This window comes from Silurus aristotelis (assembly GCF_946808225.1).
Source record: "Silurus aristotelis genome assembly, chromosome: 21".
Lineage (NCBI taxonomy): Eukaryota > Metazoa > Chordata > Actinopteri > Siluriformes > Siluridae > Silurus > Silurus aristotelis.
The window spans coordinates 19430727-19452231 of NC_139594.1; the positions used below are offsets into that span (position 1 = coordinate 19430727).

General features: G+C 37.5%; 2 protein-coding genes and 1 long non-coding RNA gene across 6 annotated transcripts; all 3 read right to left on the bottom strand.

The window, feature by feature from the left end:
• Positions 1-938: 938 nt before the first annotated feature.
• slc52a3-2a (solute carrier family 52 member 3-2a) lies at positions 939-4867 on the bottom strand. 2 transcript variants are annotated; one of them, XM_083523741.1, is made up of 4 exons: positions 4542-4867; positions 2136-3183; positions 1881-2004; positions 939-1239 (listed from the first exon to the last, which is right to left on the bottom strand). In XM_083523741.1, exons 2-4 carry the CDS (start codon positions 3155-3157, stop codon positions 1033-1035), a joined length of 1353 nt encoding a protein of 450 aa, XP_083379867.1. In that variant the 5' UTR covers positions 3158-3183; positions 4542-4867; the 3' UTR covers positions 939-1032. The 2 variants fall into 2 exon arrangements, with proteins under 2 accessions (XP_083379867.1, XP_083379868.1); XM_083523742.1 differs by lacking the exon at positions 4542-4867 and having other exon boundaries at positions 2136-4535.
• A 685-nt stretch (positions 4868-5552) lies between these two features.
• On the bottom strand, positions 5553-6010 carry LOC310716589. The gene is made up of 2 exons (XR_014530641.1): positions 5883-6010; positions 5553-5810 (listed from the first exon to the last, which is right to left on the bottom strand). It is a non-coding gene; the product is annotated as an uncharacterized lncRNA (long non-coding RNA).
• Positions 6011-7093: 1083 nt separating this feature from the next.
• slc52a2 (solute carrier family 52 member 2) lies at positions 7094-21490 on the bottom strand. 3 transcript variants are annotated; one of them, XM_083523580.1, is made up of 6 exons: positions 21355-21490; positions 19196-19271; positions 11294-11437; positions 9960-10815; positions 9254-9377; positions 7094-8483 (listed from the first exon to the last, which is right to left on the bottom strand). In XM_083523580.1, the coding sequence occupies exons 1-6, from the start codon at positions 21388-21390 to the stop codon at positions 8274-8276; spliced, it is 1446 nt and encodes a 481-aa protein (XP_083379706.1). In that variant the 5' UTR covers positions 21391-21490; the 3' UTR covers positions 7094-8273. The 3 variants fall into 3 exon arrangements, with proteins under 3 accessions (XP_083379706.1, XP_083379707.1, XP_083379705.1); XM_083523581.1 differs by lacking the exon at positions 19196-19271 and having other exon boundaries at positions 21355-21379; XM_083523579.1 differs by lacking the exons at positions 7094-8483; positions 9254-9377; positions 9960-10815; positions 11294-11437 and adding an exon at positions 15110-17977.
• Positions 21491-21505: the final 15 nt, after the last annotated feature.

Sequence of the window (21505 nt, forward strand, 5' to 3'; positions counted from 1 at the left end):
CTTGAGTTTCAGTTAATCCTTAAAAAATCTTCTTGAGTCAATATTCAGCATAAAGCCTTAATTTCAATACAGTAACAATTATAGAAATATCCATACATACAGTATTTGTCCACACTTAACCATTCTCTTTGGGACAGGTGAATCTTTCATTCTTTCTTATTTATTGTTTATCTAGTAATATACTGTAAGAAAAATCTAAGTAAATAAGTTCTTTCTGCTGGATTTATTACACAAGTTACAATTATCCTCATACATTTTGACCTTATCATTTAAAACACCAACTGAACTCTAAATCATCTGAATAGAGGAATATTAAATATGTAGACATTGCCACCAACTGGCCATTTTGTCACAATGAATCATTTCAAAGCAGAAAAAGAACACATGAATAGAATAGACTTTATTTGGCACATTTACGTAACAGCACAGTAATTTTTGTTCTTCACATATCCCAGCTTGACAGAACCTGCCCTGACTGTGTTATCATCAGAGCCATGCCCCAGAAATAACAGTGCTATTAGTAGCTTCACATATCCCAGCTTGGGTCAGAGCGCACGATCGGCCATGATACGGCATCCTTTTAAACAAAAGGTAGGTAGGCATCCGTGTGTGTGTGGAGGTGAGTGAGTGTGTAAGTGTGTGATTGTGTAAGTGTGAGAGTGTGTGTGTGTGTGTGTGTGTGTGTGTGTGTGTGTGTGTGTGTGTGTGTGTGTGTGTGTGTGAGTGTGAATGTGTAAGAGTGTGAGTAAGTGTGTGAATGTGGAAGTGTATGTGTGGAAGTATAAACTGAAAAAAAGTTAAATAAATATTTTACATGTATAACAAATGTTCTAAACACATAATTTATTGATAAAATCTATTACAAAGCAGATTATATTGTACAAAATTATTTTTTATGTAACTATTTAAACTATTTATACAGCCAGAGAAATTAATAAAAAGAAATACAATGTAATGCTGTATATCAGTTTTCCATGTTGTAAATTATTATTTTCCATGAGCATCCCGGGTCCCACATTGTGCATTCTGACATTAGCACCTGGTGTTACATGGGTCTCCTGAAGAGAAAAAATCATATACATTGACTAAAGGGAACATTATCAAGGCTCCCATCAGTGAACCCAGCTGCACTACTGCACCACACCACACGAGAGCGCCGTGCCCTTCATCACGCAAGATCACAGCAATGATCACCTTTACATAGGACAAAGTGAGAACAAAAAATGTCCAAGCGGCCACCTGTTGGGAAAATAATTCAGTATAAAAAAAAAAAAATACAAACTTTCTCCCTAAACAGTGACTTTTATAAACATATTGTCCTGAATAAAAGTTAAATAAAATAAATCCACTGAATGTCCTTTTGAAATATCCATACAGGATATTTTTACCATCTGAACCATGGTGAACCTTGTCTTGGCTGTCTCCAGATGATCAAACACAGTAATGCATCCAGTATGACTGCTAACACCTTGCTAGTGTGATTATCTCACAGTAAATACACATTCTTTTAGCCTCCCATTGGAGAACTACAGTAAGGGCTTTAGCATAAGAAATGTGTTAAACAGGACTGAATAAATAAATCTGTGATTATTTTCCCACTGATTCACCACTGAACACTTATCAGTTATCAGCAAAGTGATGAGACAGCAATGACGCCAAGGTCAGAATGATGGAGATGACTTTTACCTCAGGCAGTGAGACAGAGAATGATGATGAAAAAAGTTATTTTCTTCATTTTCACTAATCAGATTTGAATATCTTATTAAAATATTTGCAAATCAGAAACACATTTCAGTTCAGGAATGTTTGTAGATGAGGTAGAGTTGAACCTGACTTTAGTACTTTAGTTTCAAGTCTACTTCATGGAAGACATAACTTACCATCAGGATGGCTCCAAAAATGTGGTTGACCAGCAATGGACAGGGACTCAGCACTGCCATGGTCATGATATAAACACCAATCACAGAGCCAAAAGCAGTCAGATACCCCATCAACAACAATGACCTTTAAATATGGAAAGTATTTAGACTTAAGGCTTTAGTGTTAGATTCTGGACATTTATGTAGATAGAAGTTATGAGCTCAAAAACTCTTCCATAAACAAATACTAAAAAACTTTTTAAAGTGGTCACTCACCTTTGAGCAAAAAACATGGCAATGAAGCAGGCCAGTGGGTTTGCCAGTGAGGCAATAGTGGCAGACCAATGATACGTGTTGTTTCCATAGGGCAGACATGAGTAGGACTGAACAGACAGTAGCACTGAATTGGTCAGAGCATTCACCCAGGCCAGGATTATGAAAATGTATACAATTTGTGCCCAGCTGTAGGTTCCCTTTCCAAACATCCCACTGAACCTCTGGATGATATTTGTGGAATTTATCATGGGTTTCTGTTCGGAACTTTTCTTCTTTTTCTTTGCAAAATCCAGATTTCTGATAGCGCCTTTGTATTTGAGGCTGACGGAGTGCTCTTTAGCCACTACCGGGAGCTTGTTCAAAAGAAGGAAGGCTACCAAACAAACAAACATCATGGCTGCCAGGAATAAAAAGAAAGCCTTAGCTGAGAAATTGGCTGGTAAGTAGTGTGGTATTAAATAACTAGTCAAGTCCAAAGACCCATTTATTGTTTTATTAGGATTGAAGTTTTGGGTGCTGTTGACACAATGCATGATGCCTACTCCTTGAATCAGAGCCACTAAAGCAGGGATTAGCCCACTCAGACCTTCACCCACATAATAAGTGGTGAGATACTGTGGCTTGAGCTGCATCATAAACGGGAGAAAAGTCACAGACGATGTGCAGTCCACAGTGGAGATAAAGAAGGTCAGGATCAGAAGATAAAAGCTGCACTCCACTCCTTGAACCACAACAGTCTCCTTCCAAAAGAAAGCTAAGAGGAGGCTTGAGAGGGTCCCGAAACTCACAATGAAGTAAATCACAGCGGTTTCATTCAGCTTTCCCGGGTGGAATCGGTGCATCAGTGTAACAAACAAAGGTCCAACATTTGCAATCTGGGTCAGGATGGAGAGATAGGAGGGAAGGTACCAGCCTTCAGGCACCCGAGGGACAATAAGGGGCAATTCAACCCATAGCCCACAAATGGTCACCCAGGAGCCCATTCCAAACAGGCAGGCTAAGATGTGTGTAATAAGGGACATGTTCTTGATCTATGAATCTGGAGTCTCTAATAGATAAATAGTATAGAAAAGGGAGGTTTATAGGTAAGTAAGTTATATACACCAAAAACAACCCTCCTCAGACAAAAAATAGTGAATTATTAGAAGTCTTGGTGAATTTTTAGTCCCCTATGGTTTACTTTATAACTTTTCAGCCAGGAAACTCTTAGTCTTCAATCATCTATTCATTAATTTGTTAATTTTCCATCCAGAGAACCCATTTTTATTGTCAATAGATTCCAGTTGTCATTGTGATATCTAGCCATGATAAATGTGGAAGTTCTGAGTTGTTGTTTCCATCTCTGTACAAAAAGTAAGCAGACTGCTAACCCCTCGATTCGACAACACATTAGCACGAGTAGTGCGTTTAGAAATAAACTATACTCATGCTCAAAATAGGTAACAGACCATATAGAATTGGAAGACACAAAATACATTTTTTGTTGTGGTAATGTGGTTCTCAGAAGTGAAAATTCCAAAACCCGATCTACACCTTCAAAGATATTTGGTGTTATTGTCAGTGGCTCAACTTAGAATAAGTTCATGCTTGTAATGTAGTAATATGTCTTGTTGAAAAACAAGTGAGGTGTATTTTCTTTAAATTTTTCCCCCAATTGCAAAGGCTCTATTCTCAGTCTGATACAACAAACTACTTCATACTACAAAAACTGAAACTTCAGAATCCTTTCTGTTTCCATCACACATTCTATATCCACTTGCAATATAAAAGCACAAAGTAAATATGATTAAATATTGACACAATTGCTGGAACATGGAAATGCTTTAAATAACTCTGCACTCACTTTTAACAATGTCAGGAAGATGTGTTTATCTTAACTGGAACTGCACCTATTGTCTGCAAGCTTGCTTGTCTGCTTATTCAGGACAGCAACAGTTGGGGAAATAATTATTTGATACTCTGCTGATAGACTCTGCTGTAAGTTTACCCCCTTACAAAAAAATAGACAGTCTAGAATGTTAATGCAGGTTTATTTCAACAGATCCAAAACAAAAAAAATCCATAAATAAAAATGTATTTGTATTTGATGGAGTGAAATAAGTATTTGATCTCATACCAACCAGCAAGATTTCTAAATCTCACACACCCAAATTAGACCTGAACCTATAAGAAAGTTTTACTAATATCAACTCATTATGTGTTTAAAAGACACCAGTCACAGGATCAACCTCTTCTATTCAAACCTCTCCACCACCATGGGAAAGTCCAAAGAGCAGTCAAAGGATGTCAGGAACAAGACTGTGGACCTGCACAATCTTTTCTAAAATGTTTCTAAACTCTACTGACCCATAGAACACTTTTGCTAGTGAAAATAAAAGATAAAGACTGAGGGGATTATATACTCACTTCTTAGTCAGCCAGTCAGTTGGTTTCATCTAGTGACTGAAGTGTGTGTTAAATCTTTGCTCTAGATTGTAGGTGTGTGTCCGTTGACCATGATGACCTGCCTGTTGATGTTTTATTAAAGGTTCACACACTAGATTATACTTCCACTGGAGATTAAAACCTTCACAGATTAATATTAACCAAGAGCACAGATATTTCTGTAGAAAACATCAATATAATAACATTAGTGTTTACTGAAGTCTTTTAAACTATCACTGTGAAAATTGTTGTAAAAAATGTTCTGACAGTAACATGCTGTTTATTTCATTAAAACAGTAAAATCTCCTATAAAACAAATTAAATCAACTGAATTAAAAGAGGGTGATTAAATAACTCCAAAAAAACAGCATTACCTGCTTTAAATAATTACTTAAATAATTAACAAAGGTTTATATTTGATTAAAAATGTTTTGTTTGACCTGGAGATCAGTGGTTGCTTTATTTGGGCTTATTTATTTATTCTGGCTGTTGTATCTGTGTTTATAAAGCACATTTGTTATGACAAGGAGAAATTTGTGGTTTTGTTTAACTATTGATAGTGATGTAATAATTATAATCATCATAATCATCATCATTTAATGACCTTATTTACTAATCTTAATCAGCATAAAATCTTTAATTGTATGGCCATTATTATTAATTAATAATAATATGACTCTCCAAAAAAAACCTGAGGATTTTGCTTGCACACACACACACACACACACACACACACACACACACACACACACACACACACACACACACACACACACACACACACACACACACACACACACACACACACACACACTTACACACAAACACACACAGAATCAGCACAAGTAACTATTAAGAAACCAGAATAGTACGAAACTCCCAGCATGCATTACAGCATGAAGGTTTGTTTGTTGTTCATCAACAGATTCTGTCCAATTACAATAAAAGTTTCTTCACAAATGCAAAAAATACATTATTATGTTTTCACCAAACTGATTACATCCTTTACTTTTCATTATGCACACACTCAGTGAAGAGCGAATATCAAGTGTCACAGTGTCACAAGATATTGGTGGAAAAAAACCCACCAGATTTTAGGACAATCTTTACACAGTCATTCTGTTACATTAATGATTATTTAAGAAGCAAACCATTCACTACAGTCAGCTATTACAGAGTAAAGTTCAAACAACACCAAAAAAACTTCATATCAGATACACAACTGTTGTAAACCTTTATATATTAGAGAAACTATTTTAAACCATTTGTAGCCAGCATTTTTTTAACTACTTGTCATTATGCAAAAAAACAAGATAAACAAACTATTTTTATGCAGTATAACATTTCTAAACAATCAATTTAACCATTGGTCAGCAATAGACTACAATATGTATATAATGTACAATGTTGAAAAGAAAAATAAAAAACACTAAAGGAGAGGGTGTGTGTATGTGTATATAATAATATATATATATATATATACATATATACACACACACACACACACACACACACACACACACACACACACCTTCTCTTCAGTGTTTTTTTTTTTTTATTGTCCGTTTAAACATTGTACATTAATGCAAACTATGAAAGAACATGTACAGTATTTTCTTTCATTTTGTAAAACTTTCTTCCGGCTTCTCCCATTAGGGGGCGCCACAGCGAATCATTCGCATGTTTGATTTGGCCCATGTTTTTATGCTGGATGCCCTTCCTAACGCGACCCTCTTAATTTATCCGGGCTTGGAACCGGCACTAAGAGTGGCTGGGGTTGGTTCCCTGACCGGGGATTAAACCCAGGCCGCAGCGGTGAGAGTGACTCATCCTAACAACATGAAGAAAAAGTGGGTTAAAAGCCAAAGGTCTTCATCTTGAATGATTTTTCGTTTACAAATGTGTCCTGGCAAGAAATAATTTATGACATTTCTTCCCTTCTTATTGTGCTTTGGAGCATCAGTTGTCTTGTGCAGTGGAAAGGGTGAGTACAGTGAGTACAGCTTCATTAGTGCTACTACAACTACTGTACAAATCAATATTATGGCCAAAAAACATCTATGTAAAGAGGAAAGATCCATCAATACTTTAGGTAAGACATTCTGAAAAATCTCAGGAACTTTAAATGTATCCCAACACCATTAAATGCTAAGATGAAACAGGCTCTCATGAGGGCCATCCATGACCGACAATGACCCCAAACACACCTCTAGGTTATGTCTGAGCTACCTGTCCTAATAATAGTACAATAGGAACATTTATAAGAAGGTGTTTCCAAACTTTAGACTAGTACTCTGTGTGACTACATATCTATATACATTACATTATATGGAAGTTTTGGGACACTTGACTTTTCTAAACGTATATGGTTCTGACCCAAGCTGTTACCACATTTTCCCTTCTCAGTCTAGGAGACCACAACCTGTGCACAATGCACAGTCCATTAAGATCTGCTTTACATGGGTTGGAGTGGAATATATTGAGTAGACTGCTATAGAGCTCTGACCTCATTATGAATGACTAATAAGCAGACAGATAGATAAATCACTTTATTTATCCCAGAGGGAAACTCACACATTTGTTTAAGATGGAAAAAGTTTGCACAAATCTCCAAAATCACATTCTAAAAGTGGATAATTTTCCAAGAACATCTGGAGGTGATGGCAGAAAATTGGACTAAATGTGGAATGGAATGTTAAAAAATATGCTGTAAATCACATGTGGTGTCCACAAACTATTGTGCATATAGTATGTGGTCCATATTGTGTGTATATAGAGAAACAAAAAGTAACTAATTTCACTCTATAAATCATCATATATTAGTTGTATCTTATTATTTTTGTTTAAATAATAAAATTCTTGTCATTGTCCATACAATTCCATTTGATATTCAAGTTAAGAGTCCTGTTTATTCAAATATATAAGGGTTAATAGCAAACAATAATCACGTTAAATAAATGTTCTGATAAAATTCAAGCAAATTCATAAACCTAAGTTAAAAAAAATGCAACAATCTATAAACTGACATCTGATTAAAATTAGAGTGCAAAAATCTATTGCAGATTGGTCACTATTAAAGTTTAATATGTAGTAAAATAATAATCTATATAATAATAAAAATTATGAATCAAACACACCACTATGGAATGATGCAAAATGTCCTGAACTGTTTACACTTATGACTTTAATAGAGTTGGGTATTTTCTAATTATTTTATTTAAAAAGGTAGAACAAAGTCTTCATTTTTTCTAAGCAAGTTAGTGATATGAGATGACACTGCACAGCTGGCTGAAGTAAGCCTGTATAGAGTATATAATGGTCAGCAATGTCCCAATAATTTAGCATATTCCTTTTAGACTATGGAAAAGTTTTAGCTGTGACCTATAAAATATTTAATATAACACATAAGTGAGATGTGGGAGGGGAGGGATTTGTTGTGGTCATGTGTTTCCCATTAACATCCAGGTCTGAAATTCCAAAACCCAAGATGTTTCATACTGCTTTTGGAATAAATTCATTTTAATTATATATATATACAGTATATATCTTGTTAAAACAAGTGCATGTGTATTTATTTTTAGTATTTTACAAAGGCTTATTTTCCTAATTAACTAATTAATATTACAATTACTGAAACATTACAATCCACTCAAATTCCATCTAATTCCTGATATAAAGGCACAAAGTGAATGTGATTAAATGTTGACACTGGCGCTAGCTGCAGGTGTTCACACAGTCCTGAGCTCGCTGAAATACCTGGTACACACTGACTAGTGGGAACATTGTGAGTGCGCCGATGAGAGAACCAGCCTGGATGAACACTCCACACCAGAGCAATGCAGTGTGTCCTGCCTCATGAAGAAGAGTGCTGACTACCACCTTTACGTATGAGAACAAGCCGGTGAAAATTATCCATGAGATGATCTGCAGAGAGAACATAAACTTCATCATCCAGGCATCCATTTAATTTAACACCATAATGTTGTCATTTCTCACTATAGCTTGATTGGACGTGGATTGGATAATATTATAAACATCATTGTGGTTGATGTACTCATTTAGTCTTAAACAATGTTTTAAAGTTTTGCTCCTTATTATGCATGAAGATATTTAATATAATTTGAAGGACGTATAAGGGGAGTGGTGGCTCCGGCGGTTAAGGCGCTGGGTTGCCGATCGGAAGGTCTGGGGTTCAAGCCCCGGTATTGCCAAGCTGCCACTCTTGGGCCCTTGAGCAAGGCCCTTAACCCTCTATGCTCCGGGGGTCCCTTACGAGGGAAATATCAAGGTCCGTGACGTCGGAGTGACGTGGGGCCGCCTTCCCGTGGGCTCACCACCTGCAGGAGGGACCGTAAGGGACGGTGCTGTGAGGATTGGGCAGCAGTCGAAGGCGGGGGCCTGCTTAGACTGCTGCCCCCGCGACCCGAATTACGGATAAGCGGGAGAAAATGAATGAATGAATGAATGAATGAAGGACGTATATGTGGTTCTTCTCCGAATGGTAACCACGAAGTTGAAGGTACACAGTTGTATGGGTAGGAGTTGTATCTTTGGATGTGTTAGAATCATATTCTTCCTTCATTTGAATTAGGCGACCCAAACCTGTTCCAGCATGACAAATATGTTAAAAGCACTATACAAAAATGAATTAAAAAAAAAAAAGTAAAAAAAAAAATCTACATAAAATAACTTACCACCATAGCCACTCCTGCATAGGTTCCCAAGAGGGGTGGGCATGGACTAAGAGCAGCCAGACACAGCAGATAGACAGCAAACAGCCCTCCTCCAAGAGACATAAAACTAAGGCCAACACCAGATCTAGAACATTAGAAAAACATATAAATTTACATTTACACTTGTGCTGAAACATCTATTCATTAAACTGATGGATAGACAAAAAAAAAAAAAGTCTTACAGAGAAACTGAAAAATATCAAATCATATTTTAGAAATCAGACTGCACATTTCTACTTTGCAAGCCTCCTTCCAAGATTATATAAATGTCTCCTTATGGAAAAATCCCAAACTAACACTATTTTTCTTGTAAACACCACAATTTTGGTCATTATTATGTGGTCTGTTAAATGCACAAGTCCCTTTGTGTGAGATGTTCATGATCATTTATCTATACAAAAATGCAGTAATTCAACAGATCTGTAGTATAATGTTAACAGACTAATTAACACTATTTAATATAATATATACAGTATAATCAGAAAGCAGTTTATCGCTCAACAATAATAGAATTATAATAAATGGACATTCAGTTTAACCAAAACAAGGATGGTAGCATGGTAATAGATATAAAGAGCTAGACACAATCTATATGATTTAGCTTTATTTCAAGTTTGCATTTTGAAACTTTGGCAGAAAACAAAGCTAAACATTTTCGAGTACGCACCTTAACAGAACAGCCATAGCCACAAAGCACGCCAGAGGGTTTGCGATGTTTCCCAAGACAACAGAGAGGTGAAATGCCATAGTGCCGTACGGCAGGCAGGTGAAACTCTGAACAGATGGCAACACTCCATTAGTCAGAGCAGTAGAGATTCCAAGCATTAGGAGTAGGTAGATATTGCGTAAAGTCCAGAAGGACACAGCAGGGTTCTTTTTCTCTAATTCTACTCGTTCTTCAGAAACTGGTGTCTCTTCATTTTGTAAAGGGTGCACTTCCTCTCCTTCATAATTCTCCATCTTTTGCTCTAAGTCCTGACTGCTCTCTTCTTTAATAGATGTTACAACCTTGTAAGTCAAAGCCAGGAAGGAAAGTGAAGAGATGCCCAGCATCACAAACAAGAACCAGAAGAAGTCCTGTGCTGGAAAGCTTTCACTGAGATAATGAGGCTGTGTTCTGTTTTCTGTCTCAACACACTCAACCTTTCCCACACCCTGCCCGAGTGCCACAATGCAGGGGAAAAGTGACCCGAGCCCCTGGCCTACAAAAAACGTGCGAATGTACTTTGAAGGGTAACGGAACATAAAGGGCAGAAAGGTGACGTTAGAGGTACAGCATACGATCGACAGCACCACTGAGAGCAGCAGGAAGGCCACAGACCGTTCTTCCCCGGCAACTGTAGCCACTTCAGACCAGAAGAGGGCGAGAAAGGCTGATGCAACCACTGCCAGGACCTGTAGAACATGAATAAGTATGCGCTCATTCAGACACCCAGGAGCGAAGTGGTGGGTGAGGGTGACAGCCAGTGGACCCACATTACCAAAAGCAATGAGCACTGAGAGATAAGCTGGCAAATTCCACCCTACAAACAGAAAACAGGAATCGTTTTTTTTAAGTGCGTGAGCATATTATTACATTTAAATTTATGCTACAAATAAATAAATAAAAAATACTCATATACATCATAATTTAGCAGTTATACATCGACACAAATGTTTACCTCTACAGTATTTATTATTATGCGCACAATCCATGTGCACAACCTTCCGTACCATACTGACCAGCGCTACAGTCTCACTTTGTCTTCTGTTTTATAAACTAAATATTGCACATATGCACTTTGTATTGTTTGTTCAGAGTTCTGTGTAGTTCTGTTTTCCTTTGTTAATTTATGTAGTTTGATGAAGCACCTTGGTCCTGGAGAAATGTTGTTTTGTTTCATTGTGTACTGCACTGTCTTGACTTGACTTGTGCAAAGCCAGGCATAACACAAAGCCAGTTTATCAAGACGCAAGATCTATTTGATTTAAAAACACGATTCATGCAAGGAAGTGGTTTACCTTCAGGCAAAACTCGTACCACCACAGGTAGTTCAACCCAAAACGAGTTTACGGCTATCCATGATCCCATTCCAAACAAGGCGACCAAAATGTGCGTGACAACAGCATGATTCCACCACATATCTGCCCTGTAGCTGTATTCTTCTGATTTAAAAAAAAACAACAAAGTGGCACCAAATGGTCAATAAATGTCCTTATATCAGAGTTAAAATGTGTTAATTCATTCTAAATTTATAACATGACAAAATTCCTGACAGAACAGATGAAATGAAACATTGCTTTCCATAAATATATTCTTATATTGCAAAGTTTTTATTAGTTTTATTCAATGTACTTATTAAAATATTAATTGGGAAAAAAACACACATGCACAAAACACAATATACACTATACATACACAGACTTTTCCAGCTGTATGTGATTCTTCCATGAAATGCAATTGCAAAATTGGAGGCACACACTTGTATAGGACGTCTTTGGATGCTGTAGAACTAAATTTTCTCCTCATTTGAACTGAAGACCAAACCTGTTCCAGCAATGTCAATGCCCCCTTCTATGAAGATCTGCTTTACATGGTTTGGAGTGTAAGATCTCCTGCTATAGAACTCTGACTTCAACTGTATTAAACACCTTTGGGCTGAATGTAAATGCTGACTAGACCCCAGGCCTCCTCACCTACATCAGAAAAAGTTGTGACATCAACTACTTGCTACGACTTTACTAACACACCTGTAGCTGAATAAATTTCCACAACCACAGTCCTGTCCTGCTCTGACTGTGGAACATCTTCCCACATGTGTGGAGGATATTATAACAGCACAGTGTGGAATGAGATGTTCGAAAAGCACCATCCAACCATATGGTCGGATATCCACAAACCTTTGTCCTTATAGTGTATGGATAAACTATTTATTATTTGTTATTATTTATTTTTGGATACATTTTTTGTAATTAGATAATATAATTACAAAATCATCATAAATATTTGTTTAGATTCATTAGTTATAATATGTATATTATGTATAAATATCACCATTATTACAGAATATACAGTGGCATATAATCTAGATAAATAAGATTACCCCAATTGTAAATTACCACTTTAGCACCATTTCTGAGATTATGTAAATGGATCATTTAATAAACACATTTATATTTTATGAATATTTCCTGTAAATACAAATAAAGTTAATTAATAAGGTAGATTCCTAAGTGTGCACCAGAGTTCTATCACAATAAGCTGAATCCAAGCTGCTTCACTTCAAATTTCCATTGTAAGTGCTATTGCTAATAAAAAGTGGGATATTTAAAGATCATTGAAATACAAATCTGTGTCACATGGTGAACCTTGATCCACATCATTTTATGTTATTCTTGGCATCAGTGACTTGTAAAAGCCAGAGGTTAGGCAGCTGTACTGAGACAGCATGAAGAGGCTGGTGAGGGTTGCTCAAGCGCATGAAAACACCATTCCTCTGCATTCCTTTGCATGGGTGTGTTAGACTAGAAATTGGCAATGATATGGGTGAATTCCTGACAAGTTTTTATGAAACTTGCAGTGCAAATGCTTCTATCTCCCACACACACACACACACACACACACACACACACACACACACACACACACACACAAACTCACCTCTATTATAGTTTGACAAACAAGACAAGTATAAAACCTTTAAAAAAAAAGTATATTGTTTGGTGGCTATTAACATCATAGAAACAAAGAAACCATGAAAAATCAAAAACATTTCCAAAGTGGAATTAAAATAAACGTCTACATCACTTTCAGAAATAATATTATGCTTTCTAATCTATTCCTATACAAATATATACCGTCATTTCCGGACTATTAAGCGCACCCAAATATAAGCCGCACCCACTGAATTTGACAAAGGTTTTTATTTTGAACATAAATAAGTCGCACCTGTCTATAAGCCGCAGGTTCCTACATTAAAACTAATGAACTTTACACAGGCTTTAATGAAAGACAGTGTCTGTTACACGGCTTGTATCTAAACAGTAGCCTACCAAGAAAGTCATTGTTCACTGTCTTCCTCCTTCCTTTCACAACTATTTATCTCGGGAGTTTATCTTTTGGCATCGTCGTGTGTTTAAAAATCACCATCGGTGAATCTTTTCTCCCGATGCCGTGCAGCTCAGAACACAGGTGAAGTGTGTTTTCATGCCCGGTTGTTTTCAGCGTGACGAATGATTCGCATTTCCTGTAGACAGTCCGAGTGAGCGGCAGGTCGAAAGTCAGAGGAACATCATCCATATTTATGATGTGGTGCGGCCCGATTTAGTGGGAGCGCAACTTTTTTTTAACTTAAAGTTTGTGAAACCCGGGAAAACCCAGGAAAAATCCATATATTAGCCGCTTCATTGTTTAAGCCGCAGGGTTTAAAGAGTGGGGAAAAAAAGTAGCGGCCTTATAGTCGGGCAAATACGGTATATTATATATATATATATACATACACACCCACACACACACACACACACACACACTCACACCTATAAAGGCTGCAACAACTACTCGATAGGATAACTTTCGATAATTAAATTTGTTGTCAACTAATGCCGTTAGGATTAGTTGGGCTGCTCAAGTTGACAGTAAGGTACACAGCAGCTTGCAAAATAGAAAAATGAAACACACTGGTGTCACAGATGAAGGCGAAACATCAGCACGGTGAGCAGAAACTGTTTAATCCTTATCATGTGTAAATGGTGTAGTTTAATTAAGTGCTATTGTGTAAACTGTGTGTTTGTAACTCCGGGAAAGTCGCACTGGATCTGTTATGTCGGGACTTGTGAGCATCAGGTCACACTATCAGTTCGCTCACGACATCGTGATGATTCAATTAAACTGGTGCAAACAAACACTAAATCTAAAGCAGCAAATAAAAAAAGCAGTAAGCGATCACATTTTTACTCCCTGCTGTGGGTTTCAGTAAATGCTTGTGCAGTTGTACACCAATGTATATTTTTTCTTTTGTTTTAATCAAACCTGTTCGCTTGCTGCGTTTCTCCATTTTCAATCATGATTCTAACCCTAACCCTTTACTATACGTTGAAATGCTTGTTTTCAATATTTAAATAATACATTTATGCATATATCATTTAATTATTACAAAAAATCTAATTCATTATATTGTAGATGCTTATACCTTCACAGCTAAACAAAATGTCTGTATTTGTTTTTTAAAGTATGGCTGTCAACTTGCCATCTGCTATTATCTTTAAAAACAATACAAATGTTGATTTACACAATTTACACCTTGCATACTCAAATGCTTTTTTGAAACAAGTCAGTATGAGTGAATTTGTTCAAAGGAGAAATCTCCCATTCACTCCTCAACAAGCAGCACTATGAGCTTTAAAATGTCTAAAATAAAGATAGTTACCTCTGTATCTGGCTTTTGCATTTTTTAGTAAGTTATACTTATTTATCATCAAGACCAGGACCTCACGCCACAAGAAGTTTCTTCCCCACTGCAGTCAGCCTGCTGAACAATGCCCCACTTACCCCCAGATGACTGCAAAGTGCTCTTTGCCGAACCCTTTGCTGTACCTGTCAATAAAACCTTTTCTGAACCATTTCTGTCAGGTGTCCAAACACTTCTGTCCATATAGTCTCATGGTGTCCTATAGTCTTACCTCAAGGTACATACATACACACATCATTGAAACAAAACTTACAATGATTTTCATAGTGCTTTTACCATTTTGACATTAGGTGGCACAAAGCAAGCACGAACACCCAATATGGAAAAGGATTCAAAGCTATACATAAAAATACACAAACTACATCAAAAGTCAATGAAACAAGTGTTTATTTATAACCAACAGTGGCAAAAGTGAGCTATAAAAATAAAGACACATTTTACACACACTTGAACTGAACAGATGTACTAAAAAGGTAAAGAGGTCAGAGTGAAGAATTTATACAATAAGGAAAATAAAGATGGAAATCTTGAAAAAAAAAAAAAAACAGGAATCTATTAAACATTCTGGCAACGTTCAAACTTATTTTACTAATTGAAATATTACACAGTTGCCCTCATACTTTACATCTATTTTTGTTGGTAAAAATGGTCAACTCATTGTAAAATACTTTGATTTGACATTTTCAGTCTCCTTGGTGATTTGTGGACTGGTCCTCAGGCAAGATAGCTTTTAGTTTGTTAACTAGGTCTGACAAAGAGAAGCCCAAGCGGTCAAGCCGTTTGTCTCTACATCCAACAACAAACTTTTGGAAGTTTAACTCGCAGCGGACTGCCTCTCGCTTTTGAGCGTGGTGCGCTCCTTCCATTCTCTTAAGCAACTGATCGACATCTTGAGCTCTTTTGCAGGGGCCTCCATTTTTTGTGACTGAAGCGATAATCGTTTTTTTGTAATTTTGCTCTTTCAGCTTTTGTCGCCTTTTCTTTGCCAACTTGCTTAATCTTGTCTTTTTTATTTTAGTCAACGGACGCAGATTTGCTCTGTCAAATGTGACGTAATGCTGTAAAACTGAACGTGTGTCAACACCCTTTGGAGAAGAGGCAGCAGAATTGCCACGCGAAGTGTCAGCTACGCTATCTTTGTTCTGTACTTGGACTTTATCAGGTCTGTGTTTGCTGTAAGGGTACGCATGACCAAACGGGTACTCGCCCATCAACTGGGACAAGGTGCAGCTCGTAAACTGTTCCATGAGTTCCCTAGAAGGATCTTTGCAGTACAAACCTCCTGGTAAAAAGTCCTTCAGATTTTCCTCAATTACAGATGCAATGACCTTCATCATTCTCTGTAAGCATTCCTTAATTAGTGCCCCATACTGGGTATTTACATTTCGGTGACAGAAAGAAAACACCCCTGGAAAGTTTTTCTCCTGCATTGGAACCTGGAGAAACACATTAGTCACAGCCTCAGGTTGCAAGAGAACAGATGCATCCCGGGACCACTCCAGAAGCTTCTTATAAAGGCAAAAAAGATATTTAGGGAACAACACATAATGTGTTTCACTCTTCAGAAGCTGCCAAAAGGGACCCAAGACTTTACAGTACACAATGGCCACAACACAGACAAGAGCCTGTAGGGCCTCATCGTTTGCATCAGAATTGATGCTCTCTAGAAAAATATTTGCGTCATCTTTTAGTAGCTGGAGGTCTGACACGAACAATGCAACATCGCTGTAATGGTGAACAAGTGCAGCTGCTGCCTCAAAGTAGTTAATAAACCTATTAGACTGATTGACAGGTAGCCGAGAAGGGTCATTTCTCTCGATGCAAAAGGCAAGCCAGTGCTTCCTGTAATTATTTCTGCTTTCCCCTCTTGGACACAGGATTTCACAAGCCATGCTGATGTATCGAGTGACAGCACTCTCTTCAAAGTTTAAAAAACCTTTGAATTTAGGGTTTTTGTCACGCCCAAGCTTGTCCCCTGTAGTGTTCTCAATTTCTCTTTCGAAGGACATTATTTGCTTCTCAATGGCGTTGATTAAGTTGAGAAGGAAATGAGTGTTGCAATGAAGAAAATGTAAAGGTGGCACCACTGGTTGGTTTTCGGGCGAGTTATAGGCCAACACCTTTTTGTTTAGGGACTGCATATTAAAATCTTCTTTCAACATCAGAGCAAACTGATTTTTGAGAAGATCCACAGACACCAGATCTGCACCATCGGTCCTCCCACCGTACATTTCTGTAAGTTTTTGCAAAGACAGCACCGAGATATCCAAGATGGATAAACAGTCACCTGTATCATCTTGGGTCTCGTCTTCAGTGTCAAATGTTGACTCAACAGGCTGACAGTGATAACTGTCTTCTTGTTTCACATTTCTTAAGCTAAATATTTGGTCATTTTTGCATTCAAGCTTACAGGTGTTTTTTCTATGCCTGAGTAAAACATCAAAGTTTTGTTTGTGTTCTGTTTGCATGTCTGAAATATCAAAGGGTTCATGTTCTTCTTTAATCTTGGGCGATTGAAAATGCTGGTTCCTCTGGAGTAATTGAAGTTTTCTTTTCACATGCCCTTTGACTGTCGACACCCTCCTGAATTCAGAGTCTTCCTCTGGATCAGGGTTTAGATCAAATGGACTTCGGAGGAATTCCTCATACAGTCCATTGCTCCGGTTTCTTCTCGTTTGATTTTTTCGGCACTGAATCCTGAACCTATTCAGACTCGCCTGAAGGATTTTGTTGGCTTTGTGGATTTTGCCATCACTGCAGAACGCAGAGTCGAAGTTATAAAGCCACGATACTAGGACAACCGGGTCGATTTTTTCTCTGTCAATAAAGCTGGTCAGTTCTAGTATTAAACCATTAGTCACATCTGTTAACTTTGCACGGTCAGAAAAATCTGACATTTCGAGCAAATCCGTTCTGCTGATGCCAATGCTATCACATATGGGGCCGACAAACTCAAAGTTGGCATTCGACCCTAAAAAGCTTTCTCTGGCATCTCCAGTTAAGCTCATAGCCGTTTTTGTATTGCTTTCAATCAAACCTCGGAAATCTGCCGACTGAAACATGGGAAAAATCTTCTGAAGCCATTTCACTACATTCACCCATGAAACATTGTTATCTTCTCTCAACAGGCCCACTTGAACCAGCAGTCGGTTTGTGCATGGGATTTTATCCAAATCCAACGATTCACCAGTCTGAGAGCCAAGGAAATCATCCAGAAGGTTGAAGTAGAAATCATCCTCTGCAATAAAACATATTGCTGAAAGCTTTAAGACCAAAATGTTATACAAAAAAATTAAATTTTCTTAAAAGGAAAAAATAGGTCAATAAATTAAAATGAAATTAATACACTCATTATAGACATCATCTAAATACAAATCAATTTAATTAGCCTCATGATAATTCAACTATTACACACAGTAACCAAAACCTTATCACACTTAGCAGGGGGAAGTGGTAACCCTGTGGGTTTAATGCAGAAGGCCATGAGTACAAATCCCAGCATTAACAAGCTCTTGATCAAGGCCCCTTACCCCTCGCCTGATCAGCTAAGATCAGATAAGAGAGTGTGCCGCGTGCAGTAAATTGTGTATTCCCCACATAGCAGTGTGTTCATCATTCCTATGGGGAAGCATCTCAGTGGTAAAGACATTGGATCTAAACGTTGCAAGTTCAAATCATCATGCTGCCACTGCTGGGCCCTTGAGCAAGGCCCTTTACCTTTAAATTCTTAAATAGTAAGTAAAATAGTTATATGTTGCTCTTAATTAAGGAAGTCTACCAAATGCAATAAACAGCAGGGAAGTTTGGAGACTCATTCTGGAAAGTGAAAGGAATCCAGAACCAACAAAGCTTTCATTCCATACTTCAACACTGTCTGTCTGGACTGCAGCTCATAGGAACTGACGTTACCATACAATAAGATGATGAACCGAAGTGCACGTCCAAGCTCTGTAAGTGTTATTTAGAGAGTAAACTGTCATCTATCATGGAATGGCCTGTCCTGTCACCTTAATCCTATTGTACTGTTCTGGGATAAACAGGATCACAATATCAGAAAGAAATCTCCAACTAGTGAAGAACATCGTTGGCAAGTTTTACAAGACAGGGTATTTACAAAGTATTTCAGCTGAATGTTTGGAGAAACAAAGTTTGAAAGTGTAAAAGCTATTCTTTATAATAAGGGAGGATTTTTCAATGAAAATAAACTGGAACATCTGGACATTTACAGATTTGTTTGGTCAAAGTAAATCTTCAGACCTGTATATTACTGAGTGTGTTACATAGAAACTAAAGGAACTTGTCTCCCAAAAACCTAAAAGACTACATGTTTCCACACTTTTGATAGGTACTGTACTTGTGCCTTAGTTCTGCCGCAGCAAAATCTAATAGGCTTCCCAGACTGCTTCACATTTATATAAAAGACACATTACATTACAAAAGGTAAAAACCTACTCACTCAGTTCATCTGCGATATTAATGGCACTAGGGACACCGAAACTGGAGTCTTGAAGGTCCTCCATAGCTGCACCACGCTGCACACGGTAATAAAATAAATTTTTATTACCGACCTCAACATGCATTACAAAGAGAGTTGGGTTTAAGTCCAAAAGGGTCAAAGTACAATGACAAGGGCATAAAGAAGAACATCAATCTACTCAAAGTGTGTGAAAGGTCAGCTGTGCCACACCACTTCTCACACTGAAGCTACAGTTGTAATAGATCTATATTCCTAATGAAATACCCCCCAACTATCTATATCAGCAGCCCAAGTATGAAAAATGAAGTAAGAAAGAAATAAATAATAAATATTACAGGGCAGGCAGCCCTGCCGGATGACAATGGAGACTCTCATTTTATAGTGTTGTATTCCTGTATAATGTGTAAATAACCAGCTTTTTTGTCAAACTCCTAGTTACATTTAATTGTGTGAAAGTCTGTGAATTAGTTATGTTATTACTTAGTTGTAGAAGCTTTAAACAGTCCCTCCATTATGAATGCCTATTTATTTTTGAATTGAACAAACCACAAAAGAAGCATGTCATGAGAAAGCAGGAAACACTACAAAATATGAATACTCTGCAGAAAAATTACTTCTGTTAAGTTCTGACAAACTGAGGCTCCTTTCATAACTGATTTGGAAACATCTCACTATAACTCAGAACTTAACAATTTCACTGCTTATAAGATTTGATTAAAAATAAATTTATAAAAATGTATTAAAAGGTTCAGATAACATCAAAAGTGTGTTTTATATATACACAGGTATTCCTCTACTTATAATGGAGATACGTTACGACGTCCCCATTGTAAGTAAAAAATATCGTAAGTAGAAGATGGTGCTGTGACTCTGACAGTCTTTACTGCTTCATGATGATTTATAATTTTCATTTTCGGCTCTAAACTGATGGCTTTCCTCTTCTTTTTTTCACCACAAGGAGGACACATACTTGGGCGCTTGGAATACATGCTTTTACCACTAAAATAGCTGTTTGAAAAAGAAACAAATACACACTTAGAAACTTTACTCTGTTAAACACTAGCGAGAGTGGGGCATCTCACAGGGCGAGAGATTCGCTCATCTCAGCTGCACGTCCGACGTTTCCTACATCGTACGCTGCGGCCTGTTGCGTGAAATTGTAAATATGTTTACAATTTTGTCGTATCACTTTGGTCATCGTACCTCAGGGAATTACAAATTTTTTGGACTGTGATTTTCCAGCTGTATGCGTTTTCTCCCTATCAGTTACTAGAAAGTTGGACACAATTGTGTAAGACGTCTTCGGATGCAGGAGAATGAAATTTTCCCTTCACTTTAACTAGGAGAGTAAAATCTGTTCCAGCATGACAATGCGTATGTGCACAAAGCCATGAAGATCTGCTTTACATGGGTTGGAGTGGAACATCTCCTACTATAGAGCTCCAATCCAATTGAGCATCATGATTGTGAACACTGACTGCCAGCCAGGCCTCCTCAGCTCACCTCACCAGTACCTGATTTTACTAACACCCATTACTTAATGAATCTTCACAAATCCCCACATGTACACTCCAAAATCTAGTGGATCATCTTCCCAGAAGAGTGAAGGTTATTATAGCAGCAAATAGGGACTAAATGTGGAATGAGATGTTCAGAAAGCACACAGCAATTTTATAGTCAGGTGTCCATAAACTTCTGCCCATATAGTGCATAATATATGCAAAAATATGTGATTTGAATCACAAGCAGCACTAGTGTTCTTTTTCTAAACGTGAAGAATAAAACGTGAGACGTTCAAATTGGATTGGAATATTCTTCCAAAAATATTGTTTACATAATGATACGTTTGCAGCATGTGTGTGTGTGTGTGTGTGTGTGTGTGTGTTAGCTAGCTAGTGCAGGTCAGGATTAAGGGCGAGGGACACCCCTTGTTCCCAGCTTAGTTCCTTCCCACGTTTTTTGGGACAGATTGTAAAAGATCTTCTTTATGTTAGAATTTATTTTGTTTTTATAAAGTCGTGAATTCGAGTACAAATGAACACGTGATCACGCGTACTATTCATCAATCAGTAAAACACACCAGATCGTTAATATCTAATAATAATGATATTAATAATAATAATGATAATAAATCTTACCTGGCTGTTTTTGTGCCTCGTGCCAGTTATGAGCATTTATATTCTCCCTGCATTTCCAGGCAAAAGAAGAACGAGGGGCGGGAGGGGAATTCAGGTCCCGGCATGTGATTGGCTGATGATTCCGAGGTCTCGTACCTGATTCGGTGGAAAC